General features: G+C 34.3%; 1 protein-coding gene and 2 non-coding genes across 3 annotated transcripts; 2 read left to right on the forward strand and 1 right to left on the reverse strand.

Annotated features, from left to right (window-relative positions):
* Positions 1-86: 86 nt before the first annotated feature.
* Positions 87-4529, reverse strand: LOC113334891 (vacuolar protein sorting-associated protein 26B-like). The gene is made up of 12 exons (XM_026581111.1): positions 4239-4529; positions 3994-4044; positions 3814-3888; positions 3453-3527; positions 3259-3331; positions 2927-2971; positions 2499-2610; positions 2164-2230; positions 1553-1597; positions 1256-1311; positions 968-1143; positions 87-587 (listed from the first exon to the last, which is right to left on the reverse strand). The coding sequence occupies exons 2-12, from the start codon at positions 3994-3996 to the stop codon at positions 412-414; spliced, it is 903 nt and encodes a 300-aa protein (XP_026436896.1). The 5' UTR covers positions 3997-4044; positions 4239-4529; the 3' UTR covers positions 87-411.
* Positions 4530-10798: 6269 nt separating this feature from the next.
* Positions 10799-10886, forward strand: LOC113335091. The gene has a single exon (XR_003353155.1). It is a non-coding gene; the product is annotated as a small nucleolar RNA Z101 (small nucleolar RNA).
* A 65-nt stretch (positions 10887-10951) lies between these two features.
* LOC113335092 lies at positions 10952-11038 on the forward strand. The gene has a single exon (XR_003353156.1). It is a non-coding gene; the product is annotated as a small nucleolar RNA Z102/R77 (small nucleolar RNA).
* The last annotated feature ends 13669 nt before the right edge of the window (positions 11039-24707 follow it).

A 24707-nucleotide genomic window follows, 5' to 3' on the forward strand; every position in this document is an offset into this window, starting at 1 on the left:
TGTTCACTCGGAAAAAAGCTAGTGTATTCTCTATATTCTGACAAGACAGCTTTAGTTTTGGATTCCAATTAGAAGAATTATTGAATTAACTCAGGAAAGTTGACCAAATTTTAACCTTATTTCAGGTTTTCTGATGCCAAACCGGCTATCAACTGTACAATCCCACCTCACACCCTAATGTCCTCCATTTTCACCTAGAACTGAAGAATACCATACCATAAAACAAAATGCTATGGGCTATTAAACTTGTACTATGAGTAGCAAACAACTAAAAACATAGGAAGGAAGACATCCGAGTATTTGAGTGTAGCCTTTTCTTTTCAAAGAATACAACCTGAAGTCCCAGAAGGCACTCATGTATGTTTTCTGTTTTTAGGATGGACTGGTGCAAGATACTTCAGGCTGGAATACTTAGGATGACTCGGGGCGATATATAATGATTTCTTGCTGCTTGAAATACCGCCGGTCTTCTTCATCCACAAGAACAAGATTCAAATAGTATTTGACACTGAATTTGTTGTTAGTGTTGCGATATGTTGGTGTCAGTTCATATGGACTAAGAAAGAGTCTAACTGGAATCGATTCTCCTGAAAAGTAGAATAAGCAGAGAAGTCAGATGCCATTTTCGAAATTCTAGACATGTCACAGGTACATGATTTAAGAAATGCAAGTCAAATTCAACTGAGTAATGGAAGTAACCAGCGCAGATAGGTGGGCAAGAGCCCACTAACTGAACACTCTCTGGTTATTTAAACTTCCTACATGACCTTTTTCTAACATTTTTAACACCCAGAACTGGCAAAAAAATATTAATCAGGTCTAAGATAAGAGATCAATCTCTTCAAGATACAATCTGATCGACAAGGGGATTACTCTCGCATCATATATGGGGCAGGAGAAAACAATCAAAACGTCAAACACTACATTGAGATTAAGAGAACCAAAACAAATCAGATAAAGAAAATACCTCTGACTGGAGCGCCATCCATCAACTCAAATTTTGCAAGGGTCTCTGTCTCAACATATGTATTAGCTCCTGATCCTGTTGACTCTCGGCGTCTGATCTCAAGCTCCATATTTTTTATCTTGATTCTCACAAGTAGAAAATATATTTTGCCAATGATAACATCCTTTAAATGATACCTAGACAATTAGCAAAGAATTTTTTTTATTACCTTATACTATTCGACTGCATTAGAAATATATCAGTGAGGAGGTATATATAAAAACTCAAACATGAGAATGTACGACTTACTTGCTTTTATTGTACTCAAACTCGATGTGTAGGCAATCTTCGATTCCAACTTCCATCTGTGCAACACATCAGCATAATGCTATAACATATATTAAATATCTCAACATGCAACATTTTGTACAGACTGGTGCAACCTCGGTGTTTCATTTAGTTTAGTGAAGCAACACTTAACAAGAAAGATCATAACAAAAACCGACGGGCAAAGTCGAGCAATAACTTTTTGTGAAAGAATAGCAATAACGTTTTGTGAAAGAACAACAACAATCTTTTCACAAGCTAACGAATTTTTTTACTCACCTTGATGCTGTTGTTGATTGATGGGGGTGGCGTGAAGTTGCGTACCTGAGGAAAGAATCACAATAGACATGAAAGGAAAGAACAAAAAGAATTACTTTATAATATTATTAAGTTGCATTGAAATACCATTCTTATAATAAACATAAGACCAAGCCACCCAAGAACCAAATGCAAGTTAGCGAAATAAACAATGTCAAGGCTTCCAGTATTTATCACATTTTTTTTGATAAGTCCAGATACTAAGACCTTCTGATCATCAGTTTCTGTATCTTTGTTGATAAGGAACAGACTGGGGGAGCTGTGTCGTCTTTCTTAGGGAGTTTACTGACTCATATGTTCTATCTTTATCATGGAACAATCTAATTGAAGCAGATGGCATGACAAATTTATTTACATAGCAAGCTCTCTCACTAAACGAGGATATCCAGACTTTGCAAATAATGTTATTTGTGGTTCAAGATCAGAAGGGAAATGCTACATAAATGCCTTCTCTGACCAAAAAAAAAGTAACTTGGGACACATTGATTGCAAAAATGGCGCATTCAGTGCCTCAGTACAGAATTTAAGTAAATCCGCAAGGTGTAAAATATTGTAAAGAAAAAACGGATTACCACAAAGTCTTGACATTCGACAATGTTGCTCACATAGCTACGACTGATTGTCACTTTCAGAATATACCTGCAAAATTGAACCGCAATTCAAGTCACGGTTGAATATATCACACAGAAATTTGCATCCTGATTCCTAAGTAAAGAAGAAACACAATATTGACATTAGTTGGAAGCTTCAGAATTTATGTGGTCAACGTAGATACTCAGAACGTGAATGTGAACTAATTTTTCAGAATGGCTGACAGCCAGAAGAGGTTAGTTGTGTATTCACAATGTAAAGTTCACTAACCAACACAAGAGCATTCAAAAGATTTGATAAGTAGAGCAGAACTCACCTAAGCCTTACATTAACCCCATTGTATGTCTCATATGGCATTTCAACAGTTGAAAACTCGAAGGGGTAAGTTTTTTTTTCATATATGTCACCAGGAACATCCAGTTCACGGACTGCAATGAGTATGATAAAAGTTAGGGGCCGTTCAATACAATCCAGTCATCTACTTAGATTAACTGAAAATTGAGTAAACAGCTGCTACCAGTGCATTGAAAATGATGGCTAACAAGACTACAGGTGCATCCCCTACGAGGACATGGGAGAAACTCCCTTGTAGTGGCCAACAAGAACCATGACCTTAAAGTCCTCTTACTTGTTTTATCTTTTTTATGTTAATAATCTTACCAGGCCCAACCTTTTCTAAAATAAATGTAAGGAAATTTATTCATTACATTAAGTTAAAAAATCGTATGTGAAAAGCACACTCACCTAAGGAAGTAAAATCGTAGAAGTTTCCTCTATCTAAGTACAGCTCTGCGAAGAAAATTACACTTAGAATCAGAAAAGTGTTATATTGATATAAGGAATATGAAAACACTACAAACTCATGAACAACAACCCAAAACATCAGAATAGCCTGCTAGAGGAAGGAAAAAACATGAATTACATCATTCACATAATCTGCACTTAGTGACTGTTCAGTAAAAACAAGTTAAACCATACAGCTCACTACATGCGTTTAATGAGGTGATGTAGCTTCAGAAGATATGTCTTGTGAAGGAAACCTAAACACTATGAGAACTTGAATCAAGTACACCAACCTATTTGTCCAAGGAGCTCAATTTTAACACCAGTATGTTCGACTTTCTTCCCTTGGATTGGTTCCAAAACAACCTGTAAAAATGTGATATTATTTGGCATACTCTCTTAGTTTCACAGTTATCAGTCCATATTATCTATAAAACAACACATAAACTAAGAAATATGCACACAAAAAAACAACTACAAATGATACCTCTCCAACAATGCTTTCTTGACTTCGGAATAGAGGAACCATTGCTGTTTGACCATTTTCCTTCTTTAATTGTACCTATATCGAATAATTAGAAAACAATAGAAGATTTAGCTGGATCGGAGAGACAATGATGCACCTGAGAAAGAAAGAAATAGTTGATTTTCTAGGGGATGAATTTGATTCTCTCCAATTCCAATGGCGCCGTTGTTTTGTAGTAATTCTAACGGACTGTTATGTGTTTGCTGTTTTTTGAGGTTTCCACCTACTTGCTCAACAAATTTAACAAATGCAGATTGGAGAGAGAATGATGCACCTAAAGAGGTAAGAAAATGAAAATTAACAATGTTGCTTAAGTAGATACCTGCTTGCGAGTTCTTCCATCAACAAAGTTTATAGAGATGTGACAAGGTGACTTGAAAGCTCCAATAAGGTAATTCTGGTTGGAATAAAGAGCTTTATATATTAGTAAATGCTTCTGATTCAGCTTATCCATATTAAACCATGAAAAATAGACTGATAATGAGATTCTTATGAGTCTTACCATTCTTTCAAACCAGATCCTGAATTAGAGCCTTTGTTACGCATAAAACACCTGCATTCATAAAACACTTGCATGTTTACGAAATCAAAAAACAAGAGATTTTGAAGTTCTTCTTCTGTGATCGGTAAGTATGCTGTGATTCAAAATAAGAAATCTCTTTGAAAACCCTAAATCAGGAATAATAATAAAAGAGAAGAAAAATAAAATAAAATGCCTACGGTAACAGATCAAGGCAAAGAGAATACCAATAAGTACGAGATTGGTTTCGAAAACCTTAAATAGGATGATCACAGCTCAAAACTAAAACCCTAATTCATTAAGCACTTTGGAACACGGAGGAAGACTGATGAGAAGCGGATGATTATTCAATTTTGTCCCGTTTTGGGAAGGAGAATTAAACCGGAGACAGAGAAAGAGAAATGACGAGTGGCATTTGTTGTAAAAAAGAAACAGAATGTATTTGTTTTATTTTTTTTCGTAGAAACAAACCAGAAGAGTTCATACTCTTCGTAAACCATGCCAACACTTGACAGAACAAAGTTAGTAAAGTGCTCTGCCACGTGATATTAAGGCTAGGAGCCTTAGACGACATGGCGTGTAGATTGAAATGACCTACGAGGCTAAGGAGCAAGGTCAGTGGAAAATTTATAGTGGGTTTGGACGCAGAATTTATAGGGGAATTACGTTTAGCTCGGTATGATTGATTGTCCAAATTCCTGGAATTACGTTGTCGATGTGATTCATTTTTTCCAGCAAATTTTCCATATGAAGTCCGATCCCTTTCCCTAAGATTTGCCGGGAAATTTATCAAGGGATTTATTATGGACGCACTTTTTTTTACCCCAAATCTCATATACAATTTTAAGATTCTTAGGACGATGCCAAACATCACATGGACTTTAACACAAGAAAATTTTATGAATCCTAGGAATCTCAACTGAGTTACGAAACATACGAGGGATTTACATGAATCCCATAATTTGTAATCTCATAAGATTATAAATTCCTGGAAATTGTGAATTCTACAAACAAAGCCACCATTATTGTTTTATTTTTATTTTTAGAAAAAGAGGTTTCCCTCATATCATATATCCGAAAGTCTCGGAAAACAGTTACTGCTTCATTCAAAGTTTGAATGTTTACATAGATTAATAAAACACCTAGTCTAAAGTTTTTCCAAGTATATTATATTGTATACTTATATAAAAAACTGAGAGTTTTGCTGTCCATATATTACATCAATACGCATAGCTAAAATGAAATGTTAGGCTATATAGTTCATCGAAAACTTGGTCTTAGTTCTAAAATTTGCACTTATATGGTATCTTTGTTCGCTCGTTGTTGCACACTTCCCGATCAGCAGCAGTAGAACAGGTTCAGAGTTGTTTCTAAACCAGATAGTATGTCCACTCTATTCTTTGGCCCATCGGAATGCCGCTTCAGCCCCCTTCATCTCTGATTGTTCCCATGTTGTACAATTTGCAGTGAGTCCTCTGGCTTCTCTGACCGTGCATGTGTAATCACATAAATTTAGCCATATTCCTGCCTTTGTTGATGAGTCCCTCATTGATAACACTATGTTCATTTTCAGAGTCATAGTCGCTGGTTGTTCCCATGTTTGTTGAGTAGTTACTTTCAGATATTAAACATTCATACGATTATAATAGAGGGAATGCATTATGTTGTAAACCTGTTTTTTTACAATCATATAATTATTGATATACTTTGCTATGTTGTCTTCTGTAATTACACTGTTTTGACTTTCCTTCCTAAAGGTAATATCGCACCTTGCTTTACATATATACCAGATAATTACGCTGCACAGAACTTTTCATTTTACTCCGTATCCATCTCTCTCATGATGTTTACAACAATCATTAAGTCATTCATGGAAAGTTATAGCACCATTAGTAACAAACTGCTTATCTAAATTAAAGTGCATCCACACCTGACTTGCAAAGTTGTTGTCAAGGAAATTATAGGTTACCGTAACCTGTCCCTCATTACAACATTTGCAAGTGGTATTTATGTGTGGTAGGATAGTTGCCATCCTCATACTAGTGGGAAGTATAGCATGCACAACTTTCCGTATGAAATTTTTGACAGATGGAGTGATGTCCATGCCCCAAATCTTACTCCAGTTTTGGCTGGTATTACCACTAGAGTTGTTTTGTTTATACAGAGACTTTACAGTGAAAATATCTTTGTCATTTAGTGACTAGTGAGGTGTGTCGTCTTCATCAGTTCCCTAAATGTTTATCTTCTTGATTTTTTCTATGGTCTGATTATCAAAGCAAGATTTAAGTTTATCCAAATCCCGGGAATTTTGTGGAGTGATCAAATCGCAAACTTTTTAATTCCCCGGTTTGATTATGTGGTTTATTCATAGGGTATGTTGTATCTGGGATCCAAGAGTCATCCCAAATATCCACATTTTTACCATTTCCTATCTCCCCAAAACAATATTTATTTATTTGGTTTATCCCAGACAACGACCTTCCCAAATCCAGCTATCTTTCCTCTTCGGTTCACTGTCGATGTGTAAGATATCACAATCAGGGTAATATTTTTCCTTCAAAATGGAAGCACAACGAGAGTATCGGGTCGCTCTTTTAGCCTCCACCCCTTATTAGCCATCATTGCTAAGTTAAAATTTTCCATATCTTTTATTCCCAAGCCTCCTTCTTTTAGATCTTTACAAATCGATTTCCAGTTCTTAAGACAAACCCTTTTTTTCCTTTCTTATTTAAGCTTTTTTCATTATTTCCCTCGTCAATAATCTCTTTGGATTTTTGTTATTTTATCGCTAATTTTTACAAGTATCTTGAAACAATTCATTTGGTACACATATATGGAAGTTTTTACATTTTTTATTGTTACAGTTTTCCCCGCTGTATTATGTTGGGATCCTTTCCATGTAAGCATTTTATTTGCCATTTTTTCCAGTAAAGGCTCACAACATGCTATATTTGATCTACTAGTGAACAACATAGAACCTAGGTATTTATCGTTTAGAGGGATAACGGTGACTCCTAGGATTTGCTTCACTCTAAGTCTAATAGTTGTTTCAGTTTTTGGGCTGAAAAAAAGAATCCTGATTTTGTTCTTTTCAAAAAACAATTTCCTGTACAGAACAAATAATTCGAGGCAATATACAACTAGAGAGATTTGCATAAATTTTATAGAAGAGCTACAATATGTTCACATGCGAAAAATACAATTGACAATTATGGGTTCGTGTTTGAATATGAATACAGAAATGGTGAATGAGGTAAAGACATTCTAATCAATGTACCAAAATGTTTTGTTATATCTGGAGAGTCCTTTGTGTTATGAAGAACTAATGGTGTTCCAAAATTAATTTTATCAAGATATATCAGTCGAACAATGGAACAAATATTCAACAAGTCGGAAGAGGTTGTTTGCAGTTTTTTATTGTGGCCAATTGGACATATATGATTTGGCAATCCTTTTACAGTTAGCTTCAGCTTCATAGTATGAACGTGTGTTATAGAAAGGAACAGATAAATTAATTTTTTGATATGGTGCAATCTGTTAGGTTAGAGTATAAATATAGAAATGTTTAAACTTGCTCTTTCTACTCATGAGGAAACTGAAGACGTATCAGCATCAATGAACACACTATCCTTTATTTTGAGGTTAGTAACAACATGCTTGGCTTGTTTCATTTCTATTATAGCTCTTCCAAGTCGTTATTTATTGAAAACATAACATACAGAGTATAGTTTGTTTACTTGTCTCTAGTGACTTGTCATTATCTTATGATCAAGGAAAGATGTACTAGTTGTTTTATACAACTTTAGTATATAAAGTAACGAAGTATAGTTTATCTATAAGCGTGAATTGACGTTGCACTAGTTGGTAACTTATTATTATATAGTGTGTTTGAACTTGCGAAATAAATTCAACCCTTGGAATTATACATGGAGGAATTTCATATACATAATCTAAGGAAGTGGACTTGCGAAATAATATTTCATACTCGAAAGAGAGTTCTGGACCAATCCTTTTATAGGACCGATCCCTGGTAAGAACCGATCCTTTTTGGCAAGGACCGATCCTTGATTGATATTGTTTGGAGTTTAATATGTATTTTCTTTTTCAATTTGTTTGGTGATGTTAGGGTTTGTACAAACATCAAGATGTATACGAATTGAACTTGAAATGTTCACATAATGTCGACATGGTGATTTGAACATGTGCTAAACTCGTGTTACTTAATGTTCAAGTATTTTCCTTGATTCACAAGGTGAGATCCCGAAACCTTAATATTCTGATATCTTTAACATATTCAGATTTATATGCTTTTCCTATCCCCAAAGGTTTGCATATCTCTTGGTGCTATATTAGTAAGGTTTATGTATGTGTACTAGCTAATATTAGTTTCCAACTAAGAGTGATTTCATATATTGGTTGGATTGCAGTTGGAATTTCGAAAATTTTCATTTTATTACATATCTTAAGGATTTTTGGATTTGGTAATTCCTTGTTGTTCAAACTATCTGTGATCATAACCTACAAATAGTGTAGCTTGTAATCTTACAAACTCATCCCTTGACACACTGCCTAACCGTTTGTATAGAAAGCCAACTCGTTGATAAAGGAGAGTAATCTAACTAGGTGAAATCTCTTGTGTTTTCTTCATTTAAAGTATTCACTGTGACCAAGAAGCTTTTAGTAGTTTCGTTAGTGGGAAACTAAATCATATTGTTATTTTATTTTTTATTTATTGGTTTGATTGACTAACTGTATAGTTATCCTTGATAAATCAAACTTGTTTATTCCACGGTCCTTTTCTTATGATATAAGGTCATTCAAGTTTGTTTGAGGATTGACTATTTCGGATTTATTATGATTCGAGACTTGAAGATAGAAATAATGATCATCCAAAATTAACAAAATCCGTTCTATGTATGATCAATCATTAGTAGGAATCAAGTTGTTTGTACAAGTGATATTTTATAGATTGAAGACTAGAAGACTTTCGACAAATATCGTATTAGTGGAAATATCATGCAAACCGGTTAATTTCTTTTCCTCTTAGAATTGATTGACTTGAGGTTGCATATTGAGATAGATTATTTCTATAATCTTTATCTTGGTATTGATCCTTGATCAAAGGATTTTATACACAATGAGGTGGTTACTGGAACATGTTAGTCCTTTGTTATTTCGGGTTACGATCCAAAGGAGGTGAGACAACAAAATTCTTCACACCGGGTGAAGCGACTTGAGATAGTGGACCCTATCTTGGGATTCATGTGCATAGACCAGGTTGGTTATAGTCGCAGGTATACTGAAGAAATTGAGTAATTATGAGTAGTTTACTTGGTCTCAACTGTAAAACCCTGTAATTTTCTTAATACGAATTTCGCGGCTTAAACTCATTCATATTATTTTATTTAGATTTTAACTAATACTTAATCGGAGCTTCTATTCCACACACTTATTGCAGCACTACTTAGCACTCAACCACATCCCGACCCTAGATTTGGGGATTTTGGTAAAAAGGTGGGTCACAGATTAACAATCTTGACCAATAATACTGGGACACATGGATTTGAGCTGTAAGTAGTGCTGTGATTAGAGCACTGAATAGAATTTCCGATACTTAATTTGTAAAAAAAAATTAATTTGATTATATTAATGATTTCCAAAAATAAAATAATAATTATAAATTTTGATTACGTAGAGATTATGTAGTGTGATTTGTTTTTTTTTTTTGCTAGAATTGGTGCTTCTATGGATTGTTATTAATAATGTATGTCTTGGGTGCATATAGCTAAATAATAGGGTGTATTTATCTAAATAATTTATTCCTTATCAAAACTTGAGTGGTGATAATAAGTTAGCTAGGGTTTTTATAATAAAATACGTGTATAGGAAAAGGAAAAGAAAATCAAAAGTAGCCGTCACTTTCATCTTCTCAAATTCTTCACTTTTGTCTCCTAACACATAAATTCAAAACACTTTTATCAATTATTTTCATCTCTTTTTTTTTTCTCCTACTTCCACAAAACAATAAAAGAGAAAACAAAATAAAAGATAAACATCACTTTCACCTTTTCTCTTTCACTTTCTCTTTCTCTCTTATTTTTATTTTCAAAACAACAAAAGAAAATCAAATCTCTTTAACCTATCACTTTTACTACATTCTTCCCATGGTTATTTATATATAGCAGAAGATAAAAATAAAGAGGACAGATCCGCTCACATGTTTGATATGACGCTATCTCACATGATGTTTTCCACCGTCTGATTTTAAAAAGTAATCCTGTTTTTTTTAGATTTTCACATTTTGGTTCCGTGTTTGATGGGCCGCCCCGTGACTTTCTCTATATATTTTCTCCCACATCCGACTTATCCTCTCCTACCCATCTTCTCTTTTGCAGACATACACATTCATTTTAAAGCTAAGACTTTTAATTAGTGATAGTAGCTTTGGAAAAATTCAGATTAATGTTTGGTTGTTTGGAAAAATTCACTGTTACACACTATTTTCATCGCCTAATGTTGTTTAGATTCATTGCCTGTTTAGATTAATCAATGATTAGATTAATGTTGTTTGTGTACTAGCGAATAATCCTTAGCACTAATGATATGTAAACAACCAACTCTTTTTATCTGATCTCAGAAAAAAAGTAGCTTTTTTTTAACCAACTCTTTCTTTCCGTCATCTACACTTCAAGCAAATTCAGAAGTTTTTTATTTATATTTCTCGTTTTGTATTTTTTCTTCAAACCAAGTTTTAATTTTTGAATTGCGATTCTTGAATATTGATTGACTCTGGCAAATGAGGAACAATATATCAAATGGGTAATTTGCATCTGATTGTTCAGTGATGTTAACACCTTGGAGATCTGATGCCTAATATTTTTTTTTTTTTAAATTCTGATTAGATTCCCAATATATTTCTTATCACTTGATGTAGAAGAGAGAATGACACGATGATTAGATTATTTTCCTTATTGGATTGATTGTTGATATGATGGAAAATCTATGTATCAGCTCTATCTGATCATTTTGTCTATCTAATATGTGCAATATTAGGTTTGATTGTATCATAGTTTGATTTTCTGGTTTAGATATTATGATTGGTTTGAAGATCATGATTGATTTAATTGCGCATAGATTCTATCTGTAAAGATTCAGAAATCTCGTTAATCAATGTTGTATTGGACCAAAATTAGTGTTTATAGATATAAATCCAGATATCTTTAATCCCATGAGATAATCTGTATCTCGTTTTAAGGAAGTGATTCTAGGATGCTAATTACAGTCGATCAGTTTTTATGTCTGTGAAAGAGAAGGTGGGTGGGAGAGGATAATTCGGAAGGAGAAAAAAAATGTATAGAGAAAGTCACGGGGTGACCCATCAAACCCAGAACAAAAATGTGAAAATCCAAAAAAAACAGGACCATTTACGTTTTAAAATCTGACGGTGGAAAACATCATGTGAGATAGCGTCATATCAAACATGTGAGCCGATCCGTCCTCTTTATTTTTATCTTCTTGTATATATAAATAACCATGAGAAGAATGTAGTAAAAGTGATAGGTTAACGAGATTTGATTTTCTTTTGTTGTTTTGAAAATAAAAATCATAGAGAAAGAGAAAGTGAAAGTGAAAGTGAAAGAGAAAAGGTGAAAGTGATGTTTATCTTTTGTTTTGTTTTCTCTTTTATTGTTTTATGGAAGTGGGAGAAAACAAAAAGAGAAGGAAAGAGATGAAAGTGATTGATAAAAGTGTTTTGGGTTTATGTGTTAGGAGACATAAGTGAAGAATTTGAGAAGATGAAAGTGACGTCTACTTTTTGATTTTCTTTTCTTTTTACTATACACGTATTTTGTTACAAAAACCCCAGCTAACTTATAATCACCACTCAAGTTTTGATAAGGAATAAGTTACTTAGATAAATGCACCCTATTACTGAGCTATATGCGCCCAAGGCATACATTATTAATAACAATCCATAGAAGCACATGATTTGTTATTCTTGGAAAAAGGTGTTGCTTTTGAATCAAGGTTTTTGGTTTCTTTTTGATTTTTTATTGAGGTACGGGGTTTCTGCCTAATATCGAAATCAAAAATTATTTTAGCATTAAAATTATATTGGTTTCTTTTTTATTTTTAAGCTAATAATCATGATGTTTGTTTTAAATTTTTTATGTTGTTTTCTTTGTATAAATTGATTTATTTGTGAGTTCTATATATTGATTATTAACCACTATTGTTAAATTATTTTAGATTTTTATTTTAACATTTAATCTAGGTAGTAATGTTTTTCTCAGAATAAGAATTATATTAATGCACATTTATTGAGGTTTGGGGTTGTGAAAATTGGTTTGATGCATTATACTACTAGTGAATGAAATTGAGTTTTGGTTTGTGAAAGTTACATTGATGCATTACATTAGTGAATGGAATTGAATTTGGATTTGCGACAGTGAGTTTAATGCATTAGTGAATGGGGTTTACTTCGATTAGCTCTTTGGATTCGGTTTGGTGCGTAGGATTAAATGCATTGATTTGAAATGAGTTATACAAAAAAAAAATATGTATCTGTCTGCTGCTGAAATGTCAGGCCTTTATGGCATCCCACGACTGGTGGCTATCCTGGGAAGACTGTTCAGGGAACAATAATGGTTTGTTTACCGGAATAACTCTGACAATTAGATTAAGAATCATTTGAAGAAAGAAAAAGAAGACTGTTCAGGGAATAGTAATGGTTTGTTTACCGGAATAACGATGGCAACTAGATTAATGATCTAGATTTTAATGCTGAAGATTTGAGTAAGAAGATGTTTAATATTTATGGTTAAAGTGGCGTAAGTATTATTGTGAACTTTTATGCATGGTTTTAATTATAATATCGGTTGCATGTGTTTGATTTTCGATGCACTTTATTATTTTTGGAAACTTCCTACTGGGTTGTGGTTTGCTCACTCCTCTTTCTCCCTTTTCCACAGAGAATGGAGAAACACTAGCCGTAAAAGAAATTTTTATGTATCACGGGGATTTGGGTATCACATTTTGAATTTAATCGAAGTGTTGTTTTGTTTTAATTTGATACGTTTGATTTTGTAATTATTATTTGAAAGTTTTGTAATTTTAAAAATAAGATTAGATTTCTTTTAGTAAAATTAATTGAGCTTGAATTATTGATTTTATATATTGAAATGTTTTACAACGAAAAATTTGGTCCTACACGAGTGGCGGTCCGGAAATTTGGACTTGCTAGCTGGATTGGACCCGACCCATAAGGGCGAATCCGTTGGAAGTCCGAAAATCCGGGTTGTCACATCAACTATACGAAGTTGCGGTAGTCAATATGTATAGTCGGAGAGTATTCAGAACTGGACTAGGCTCCTCTGCAATTTTCCTCGCTAACAAAATCATGTTTGTCGTGTTTACTTTGCTTCTGTATTCTAATTTTTATAGTTATAATTAAGTACATACACTCGCATGTTAATCTACTTGGTATACGGTCTCATAGTTATTTCGGTTCCGAACATATAACTATATACCAAGCTAACATCTCGTTGAAGTAATCTTTTAGCATTTAGTGTTTCTGTAAGATTGCACAAGCTATGTTTTTAGTAGCTTAATATGAAAATATTGTGGTGTACTTCGTACCCTCATCATTTCAGTGACCATCTCTACGGATGTAATATTTTTCTCTCTGGACAGTTTGTGAAGCATTGAGGAAATACTTGGTACCCTCGTCATTTCAGTGACCATCTCTATGTTTGCTAGAATGCAATATGAAACTATATTTTTCACTTACCAGATGTGCAATACGGTTATGGCCCACCACCAAGAAACACCGTGTGTTTGTTTTGAGCTTAAGGGAATCCATCATGAGAATTCACTTATATACTTATCAATAATAATTTGATACTATAATTTGTTCTATTCAACTCCTAACCCCATTCACCATTAAGACAACATTGTCTGATTCATCAACTTAAGATTGCAGATACCTAATCCACCTTTTTCCTTAGTAGAGTAAGCCATATTGTAGTTGATAGGGTGAGAAAATTTTGACCCCTGCTTAAACTCCCATAAGAAATTTCTCATCTTCTATTTGAGAATTTTAATGATTGAAATAAGAGTTTTAAACATAGAGAAGTAACACATAGGAAAGGAAGTGAGAATACAATTCCAAAAGGGCAAGTTTACCTCCTTTTAAAAGTGAAAATTTTCTCCAAATAGATAGGATAGATGTTCTTTGTATTTGGCTTGGCACCAAGTGGCATCCCTTAATACTTGAAAGGAAAACTATATATCAACTGCACAACCAAACTCATCTAGACAAGTTAGGTATATTTTCATTTTCTATAAGTCTAGTTTTGAAGTTATTGAATTTTTACCCTGCAATGAAATCAAACAATGAAGTGCGGAGTAAAGATTATGCAATTCCTATTTTTGTTATAAAAAAAAGTACATCAATGTTGTGTAAATGAGTGATAAGTGCTTAATTTACATGTTTAGAGTGTCAAATTCATATTTTTTTATATATAATTCTTCCATATTACTTGTCATTATGATTACTTTCTACTAGGGCTATCAATGGGTCCAGGTCCTCCCGGGTATCACTAGATCCTGACCCGGACCCTATTTATAAAGGTCGGGTGCGGTACCAAAATTTGTGGACCCAGAACCGGACCCGTTTAAAGTCCAGGGTACCCGTTGGGTATTAAAAAACTATAAAGAAAATCTTAAAAACTTAATTTCTTTCTCTTTTTAACTTGAATCTAAACTATTTTTATAAAAAATTATTATTATTTCTTTATTAATGTACTAAATAAAGATTAAATGTAAGAAAAAAAATGAAAAATGGAAAAAAAATCAAAGACGAAACTAGGAAAATACCTATAATTTTGCTAAAAAGATGAACAAAAGGATAAATAACCGGGTACCCGATGGGTATTACCCATTTGGACCCGTTAACATTCGGGTCCAATCGGTTAATTACTCGTCGGGTCCTAAGTTGCTAATAGATCCAACTTTAGGACCCAAAACCAAACCCTAATCTAGCGGGTCGGTTCCGGTTCCAGGTAATGAGTACCCATTGATATCCCTACTTTCTACTTTATATGTCATATTAAGTGAATCATCCAAAATAGATCTACAAAGTGCTTAAATGATCAAGGAAGTGGAGTCTAGGAGGACCAAGGACCAAATTCAACTCATTCAAATGAAAGAGTTCTTAATAACATCTTGAAGAGAATGAGAATACGAAGCGGATGCTAAACGAATGAGCTGAGGTCATTCCGAGTTCGGACGAAGAAGTTACGAGCAAAATAGTTGAGACGGAGAAACGGTGCTCTACAACACCACAATTGGCATTGCTATAAGCTATACCAATCGTAACACTATTTTAGGCAAATAAAGTGTAGTTTCGACCCCAAGAATCAGTATTGCTCATAGGAAATCGACAATGCCGAATGGAGTAAGTTTAGGGACAGAGATTATGAGTTATTTCGACCCAAACAATTCGCAAGGCTTATTGGACACCTATGCCGAATGTGGCTAACCCAAGGGACGTAGTTTGACTTCTAAAACAAGTAAATAAGTTTGTTGGAGGAAAGGAGACTTGAGGGCCAAGAAGTGAAAGCTATAAAAGAAGACATCTAAGGGTCTCCCAAGAATGATCTCTAACTCTCATATCACAACTTCTACATCTAAACCTATGGTTTACCCCCTTTAGGGGAAACCGTCCACTTTTCCATATTCTTCTTCTTTGTAATATAAATATCTAAACGTCTTATTGATTAAGGATGAATTCAATGTTCAAGCGTGAAGCTTTATTAGTTATACAAGTTTGTTCGGAGTTTTTATCATCATCGTTTGTCTTTACAATATCTAATCTTTATGAGTGATTATTAGATTGATTTGGGATGCATACTAGATTTATTAACTGATTATTCCATTGCTGGCAGAAGTTATAAGATAAGTAATAGTAAAATAACTCTTTACACAAGTAGAAACCGCAATACCTTGCAGAGAGATTTTGTGGAGCAATTGCGAATGAAGATAATATCAAAAAGTGGACCTTGATCTAAGAGTTTAACTACTGGGATCAACCTAAATTCACAAGCTTAAATCATTCAATTGGGTTACACCTTGAGTGATCTACTACTTGGTGGTTCGGTTGAATAAAATCTGGTAGTCGAAAACTTCCGTATTCAGTGATATAAGGAGTTCGGGGATAACAGTGATCCAGCTGTTATTCTATGTGTTAGAGCACTACTCGGTCGAACTTGCAAGCGTTGTTATCTCAAGCTTGTTTGTCAAGTTTAGTTGCATAAACTATAAGTCTTGATTTCTAGTCTACTAATAGCTCAGTCTCGGACTAGGATAAAAAGTGTAGTTGAGCTCTAGACTCCACGGTTTTCATCATGCAAAGACGAAGAACTACTCAAGCAACTGGTGGAACTTCATCGACAAAAAGGTATGTGGAGACTTGAACTTATCTCTCAAAAGTCTACTTTATCTCCTATCTTGAGACAAAATTCGTATTTCTATATAGACTATGAATATACACATGTACTATTTCGAGCTGAGTTTATCTCGCTTATTAATTTCTCGAAATATGTGTTGTTAAGATTTCGCTTTGGCCGAGTTCATCTTTACTAGTGACGAAAGTCATATTAGTTTCAATTACTTGAAAATCGCTTTGACGAAAAATAGTTTGTGAACAACATTTATATAACGTCCTCTAAGAATGTTTCAATGATTTAAATGAGAGTTTAAAATACATAACCATAGTTAGATATAAACATTGTGAGACAACTCATATGTGTATAAGTCCAATATCTTTGAACCAAAGTATGCGTACTTTGATGCTCAGGATAACCGGAACTAAAGTCCGCGTACCAGTACGCGCATTGCAGGAAGTTCACATCCCGTGAATTTCTGCTGGAGTTTGTGAACTGAAAAAAAATTAATCCGGGTACTTATGTCCACGTACCAGTATGTTTACTTAAGTAGGTTATTTTCTAAAAACAGTTTAATTCGTGAACTAAGACATTTATATATTAAGGGATACAATCTTTGCAAACCGTGGCTATAATGTTCATGAATCAATTCGAGTGAATCAAAATTGTTTTTGTTTTGATTGTGTCATGTATACTTATATGAGATCTAAGAAATTGAACAACTCTATAACTAGTTCATTTGAGTCATTTGAACTAGTTGTGGTAAAGAAGAATAAGGTTGATATGAAAGTGCTCATACGGCTAACCTATGGTTAACTACCGTTGAACCAATGACTTTTACACGTTTAGGTACGGTTACTCAAACCTAAATGAAGTTACATTTCATGTGTGTATAACAAGATAAGTTCGATCTAACGGTTGAAAGATATTAGCTTGAATCTAATCAGGTTTTCGTCTAACGGTGAATATTGAATGCTTTGTTACCAAGGTAACTTAGATTGCAAACCCTGATTTGAAAACTATATAAAGGAGAACTCTAACAACTGGAAACCTAATCCCCACACCTCCTGTGTGATACTAGTTGTAATCTAGAGTCAATTTTCCTTTAACCTTAGGTTTCCATCGAGACCATGTTGTTAACGACTTAAAGACTTCATTGGGACTGTGAAGCCAGGCCCAACTATCTTCTATATAGTTGCGTGATCTGATCTTGTTGTTTCTATCGTATTTGAGTACAATCGTAAATATTGGATTGAGATTAATTTCTCCGATAGGCAAGGTAGAAAAGTAGTCACAAACATCTTCATCTCATCGTTTGTGATTCCACAATATCTTGTTTCGCTAGTCGATTAAGATTATTGTGAGGTGATTGATATTTCTAGGTTGTTCTTCGGGAATATAAGTCTGGTATATCAATTGGTTCCTGTTCACCTTGATTTATCAAAAGACGGAATAAAACTCGTAGGTATTTCTGTGGGAGACAGATTTATCTATTCCTGTAGACTTTTCTGTGTGATACATATTTTTTTTTAAAGTCTTCGACTTCTGGTCGTAGCAACTCTTAGTTGTGGGTGAGATCAGCTAAGGGAATCAAGTGTGTAGTATCTTGATGGGATTAGAGACGTAGGGAGCGCAACTGTACCTTGGATCAGTGTGAGATTGATTGGGGTTCAACTACAGTCCAGACCGAAGTTAGTTTGTAGTAGGCTAGTCTCTGTTGCGGCTTAATACAGTGTATGTTCAATCTGGACTAGGTCCCGGGGTTTTTATGCATTTGCAGTTTCCTCGATAACAAAACTTCGGGTGTTTGTGTTATTTCTTTTCCGCATTATATTTTGTTATATAATTGAAATATCACAGGTTGTGCGTTAAATCGATCAATTAGGAAATCCAACCTTTGGTTGTTGATTAAAATTGATTGATCCTTGAACATTGGTTTTTGGTACCGTTCAAGTGATTTCTCTTGTATTCAATTTGACTCGCAAATTTCTATTTGCTTGAGTAAGTATTGTATTGAGAAATCGAGATATAACTCTTTGATATACTTTTTGTTAAGATTGAGTCTGACTGTCTAGTTGATTATCTTAAAAGTATATTGGAGTTTGTTCATACAGATTGCTAAGCGAAATATTGGGTGTGGTTGTTATACCCCCGCCTTTTCAATTGGTATCAGAGCAGGCAAACACATTTAAGACCTCATAAGTCTGTGTTTGTAGCAATCTGATTATTATGGACGAGTCTATCTCTAATAACGTACCAGGTCAGAAATTACGAGATGATTTTCAAAGCTTGAATTCACCTGAGAGAACTGTCACATCTAAGTCAATATCTAGACATTCTCTGAATGTAGAAAATGTTGATTGGGAAACACGCCTAGAAGAACAGTTGGATGAACTTTCTGATGTAGGTGATTCAGATATTAATAGAGATGTTGATGAGGAAGTCTCAGAGTATGTTAAGTTTTTGGATTCATTAATAATGAAGAAGATTAAAACTTCTCATGTCACACCTCTTCTGACTCCTCTTTGTCGAGAAAACAAGAAATTGAAAAGGATTTACGGAGGTCTTTATGGTTGGAATCGCTCTTACGAATCGATCCTCAAAGATACCGAGGAAAACCTGAGTAGAAAGTCACTTGAATGTGATCCTGTTTATCAAAAATAATTATTTTTAGAATAGAAACTTGCATAAATTGAAGCAAGGATTAATTCCCAGCAAATAAGTTTAGATGACAGAGAAGGCGCGTATCTCGCTCGAGAAAAACGCCTTGAGGATGATTTAGCTGCTGCTCTTGATAAAATCAAGATGTTGGAAGATGACTTGAAAAAGTTCAATACTAGTTCAAGCAAATTAACCATTATGCTAGGAGCAAGTAAAAATCATCGTGATACACATGGATTGGGCTATAAGGGAATAAATGCTCCAAGTACTAGCAAAGAGGTAAAATTTGTCAAGGATAGTGATTCTTCTCAACAAAAGGTTTCCACTGATGGAAAAAGTGAAATACCTTCACCGACAGTTAAGGATCAAAAGAGAAAAATATATCAACCTCCAAAGTCAGCACACACGGATCGAGGTAAGAACATTCCTTATGTTTGCCACTATTGCGGAAATAAAGGTCACCTGGAGAGGAGATGTCGTTTCCGTATAAGGAATGAGAAACTTCATGATGTTCTTGTTTGAGCATCACAAGAAGTTGTGAAACCAAGATCATATGTTAAGGCTAATCCCCTTAACACTACAGGTTGTAACTGTCCAACCTTTAGGCAAAGGAATCATTGATGTGATAAACTTAGATTTGCCTATAAACGTCATACGAAGCCTTTTCATAATCGTAATGGTTATCAAAAGGATAACTTCGTAAAGAAGAAGACAAGATCCGATGCTCCCAATTGGAGGAAGACTAACTTGCAAAAGAATAGTCAATCTAGTTCTCTTTCGAGAAATCTTGAAGAGAGTAACGGGAAGAAGGTTCTGGTTGTTCCTAAACGCACTCAGAAGTGGATACCAAAGAGATTCAATGATGTCTTGAGTGTGAAAAGGAATGATCTACCAGAAAATTCCATGACTATGGAGAAAGCAATATCCATGATGTTGGAACTTAATAAGTTCTTTGGAAAGATGGATTTGGATGTGAAAGATTATAAAACGATCTCTTTCATGATAATCCAAAAGTCACTTGTGGTGAGAAAGACATTGTTCACCTCAACACAACTTGAGTGTGTTGTAAGTGCATCCTCACCGAGGAATGCCCTGCTATGTATACGGTGAGAGAAGCACGAGAATTTGGGGTATACAGATTATGTTTAGTAAGGATGTAGAATTCGATTGGATTCTTCTAAAAAGGTATGTGTATAAACTTGAGCAATATTTGTTCTTTTATTTGCTTAGAGTACTTATAATGATCCATGTACCTTGATAATCGTTCATTTCTACCTAACTTGATCAGTGTTTAAGATTCTTAAATGTTTATGTTTGAAAATAGTAGTTCGGGATGTTTGGACTTCATTGTACACCTACCATGTATGCATACCATCATTTAAAATCAAAATCCAGGGGTTTTAGTACGCATACTCGTTTGCATATTGCTCCAGGTCATGAAAATTTGTTTGCAAACCCGTATGCATACTTGCCAGTAGATGTCGATACTCGGTAAACTTGTTTTGGCCGTAATTTCTTCGTCCGAACTTGGAATGACCTCATTCTTTTTTCATTATCTTCCTCTTTGAATTCTCTTCAAATTGGAGATGAGAATTATTGAATTTGGATGATTTCATTTTGGTCTTTGTCCTGTCTCTTGTTTATGAGTGTTTTTCTCTATTTCGTCGCACTTGTTCTACTTCTCTTGGACTTGGGCACTTGGATTATTGGAGTACTACTCTTCTAAGCTCAATTGTAGCTTTTACCAGAATGTTGTTGGTGAATCACAAAGAAGGAATTTCAAGAATGGGCAGTAGTAAGCATTGTTATGGGATTCTTGAATGTTTACAATCATCTTATGTGAACTATGATGCTTGGTCTCTAATGACTTTGTACATTCTTCTTCGAAAATCTTTTTATACGCCTTTGGTACCTATTATTGGTGTAAATCCGGGCGAAAAATATTGATTCTACCTTTTAACGGAAAAGATCGTTTTTGCAGTAATAATCTTTATGGTTTCATATATTGCAACATGTTATGAGATATGTGTGTTTGTGTACGTGAACTATGATTGTCCCATACATGGTCAAAAGTTAAGTCTTTCATATATCGATATGCAAGTATTGATAAAAGATTGAATGAACTTTTGACAAACAAAAGATAAGCCTATTATGTCATTATGAAAATATTGATGGAAGATAGGAAGAGCTTTTGTTTACAAAGATTAAGTCTATTATATGTCATTGTGCAAATGGTGATGAGAAATAGAATGAATCTTTGTTTATTCCGCAGTATTGATCTTCCCTGATCCATAATTTTTATGTAAATACTGTGCAGCTCCATAAGTTCTCTTATGTTGAGCATTTCCGGTTAAATTAATCGTGGGTTCTCTTGTGGTTAATTTAATTGAGTTTTTGGATACAAATTCATACTCTTATGTGATTTGTTAATGTCCAAAGAAATCCTTCTTTTCTTGTGAAAGTAAGGTCGCTCTTGTTGTTCTCTCGAGAAGGACATTTTATGGGGGAGAGTTCTTAATTGAACTTGTGCTTAATTACCAAATCTTTGTGGGCAGTGCAGATGTGGAATATCATAGGGGTTATCTTGTATCTTTATAAACTCCTTGATGGAAGCATTTAGCTTCGGTTATATGATTGCATCTAAAAAATTTGATATGTACTTTCTTTTGGTCATGAAGTGTCTCTATGGAAATTTCATGAGGATCCCACTAGTTTTCGTACCTTTGCCAATTTTATTGACAAAAAGAGGGAGAATTAATGTGTAGTTCGCACTACAAATACATATGGTTTTCGGATCATTATGTAAGCGGGAGTGGTTTTCATGTGAGATGAAGTATTGACTAAGGGGGAGTAATGCATATCACCATAGTATTGTTGCCGAAGTTGTGATGCAATTGAACTTTGATGCTGTGTAGTAATACTATGACACTATGTAACAATGATCAAGAGCTTTTATTTTCTCATTGTTATGGCTATGGATCTTCAACAACGATGATGCTGCATTGAATATTGGAGTGCTTGGAAGTGACGAATATTTCGAGTAATGTTGAAGAACCAAGAAGATCATGCTTGTGGAAGAGAAGCTGCAAAGTTTATTTATTTTGTATTTCATATGTACTGATAGTTTTGTCACTAAAATTGACAAAGGGGGAGATTGTTAGAGCATTGTTCGGTTGACCTCTCAAGTGTTTCTATCTCAAGCTTGTTTGTCAAGTTTACTAATAGCTATAAGTCTACTAATAGCTAAGTCTTGATTTCTAGTCTACTAATAGCTAAGTCTCGGACTAGGATAGAAAGTGTAGCTGAGCTCTAGACTCCACGGTGTTCATCATGCAAAGACGAAGAACTACTCAAGGAACTGGTTGAACTTCATCGAAAAAAAGGTATGTGGATACTTGAACTTATCTATCACTCAAAAGTCTACTTTATCTCCTATCTTGAGACAAAAGTCGTATTGCTATATAGACAATGATTATACATATGTACTATTTCGAGCTGAGTTTATCTCTCTTATCTATTTCTCGAAATATGTGTTGGTAAGTTTTCGCTTTGGCCAAGTTCATCTTTACTAGTGACGAAAGTCATATTAGTTTCAATTACTTGAAAATCTCTTTGACGAAAAATAGTTTGTGAACAACAACTATATAACGTCCTCTAAGAATGTTTCAATGATTGAAATGAGAGTTTAGAATACATAACCATAGTTGGATATAAACATTGTGAGACAACTCATATGTGTGTAATTCCAATATCCTTGAACAGAAATGCGTATTTTGCTGCTCAGGATAACCGGAACTAAAGTCCGCGTACCAGTACGCGCACTACCAGAAGTTCACATCCCGTGAAATTCTGTTGGAGTTTGTGAACTGAAAACAAACTTAATCCGAGTACTTAAGTCCGCGTACCAGTATGCGTACTTAAGTAGGTTATTTTCTAAAAACAGTTTAATTCGTGAACTAAGACATTTATATATTAAGGAATGCAATCTTTGCAAACCGTGGCTATAATGTTCATGAATCGATTCGAGTGAATCAAAACTGTTTTTGTTTCGGTTGTGTCATGTATACTTCTATGAGATCTAAGCAATTGAACAACTCTCTAACTAGTTCATTTGAGTCATTTGAACTAGTTAGTGTAAAGAAGAATAAGGTTGATATGAAAGTGCTCATATGGATAACCTATGGTTAACTACCGTTGAACCAACGAATTGTACACGTTTAGGTACGGTTACTCAAACCTAAATGAAGTTACATTTCATGTGTGTATAACAAGCTAAGTTCGATCTAACGGTTGAAAGATATTAGCTTGAATCTAATAAGGTTTTCATCTAACGGTGAATATTGAATGCTTTGTTACCAAGGTAACTTAGATTGCAAACCCTGATTTGAAGATTATATAAAGGAAAACTTTAACAACTGGGAAACCTAATCCCTACACCTCATATGTGATACTAGTTGTAAGCTAGAGTCGATTCTCCTTTAACCTTAGGTTTCCATCGAGACCCTATAGGTTAACGACTTAAAGACTTCATTGGGATTGTGAATCCAGACTCAACTATCTTCTATATAGTTGCATGATCTGATCTTGCTGTTTCTAACATATTTGAGTACAATCATAAGGATTGGCTTGAGATTAATTTCTCCGATAGGCAAGATAGAAAAGTAGTCACAAACATCTTCCTCTCATCGTTTGTGATTCCACAATATCTTGTTTCGCTAGTCGATTAAGATTATTGTGAGGTGATTGATATTTCTAGGTTATTCTTCGGGAGTATAAGTCCGGTATATCAATTGGTTCTTGTTCACCTTGATTTATCAAAAGACGGAACAAAACTTGTAGGTATTTCTGTGGGAGACAGATTTATCTATTCTTGTAGAATTTTTTGAGTGATACAAATTTTTTTATTAAAGTCTTCGACTTTGGGTCGTAGCAACTCTTAGTTGTGGGTGAGATCAGCTAAGGGAATCAATTGCGTAGTATCCTGCTGGGATTAGAGACATAAGGAGCGCAACTATACCTTGGACCAGTGTGAGATTGGTTGGGGTTCAAATACAGTCCAGACCGAAGTTAGTTTGTAGTAGGCTAGTGTCTATAGCGGCTTAATACAGTATTTGTTCAATCTAGACTAGGTCCCGGGGTTTTTCTGTATTTGCGGTTTTCTCGTTAACAAAACTTCTGGTGTCTGTGTTATTTTTTTTTTCGCATTATATTTTGTTATATAATTGAAATATCACAGGTTGTGCGTTTAATCGATCAATTGGGAAATCCAACTTTTGGTTGTTGATTGAAATTGATTGATCCTTGAAAATTGGTCTTTGATACCTTTCAAGTGATTTCTCTTGTATTCAATTAGACTCGCAGACTTCTATTTGCTTGAGTAAGTATTGAATAGAGAAATTGAGATATAACTCTTTGATATACTTTTTATTAAGATTGAGTCTGACTGTCTAGTTGATTCTCTTAAAAGTATATTAGAGTTTGTCCATACAAATTTCTAAGCGAAATATTGGGTGTGGTTGTTAGATCCCCGCTTTTTCACTATGATTGGTGATGAATGTTTCTGACGAAAGATAGATAAGTATATTAACT

This window comes from Papaver somniferum, unplaced genomic scaffold (genome assembly GCF_003573695.1).
Source record: "Papaver somniferum cultivar HN1 unplaced genomic scaffold, ASM357369v1 unplaced-scaffold_137, whole genome shotgun sequence".
NCBI classification, from domain to species: domain Eukaryota; kingdom Viridiplantae; phylum Streptophyta; class Magnoliopsida; order Ranunculales; family Papaveraceae; genus Papaver; species Papaver somniferum.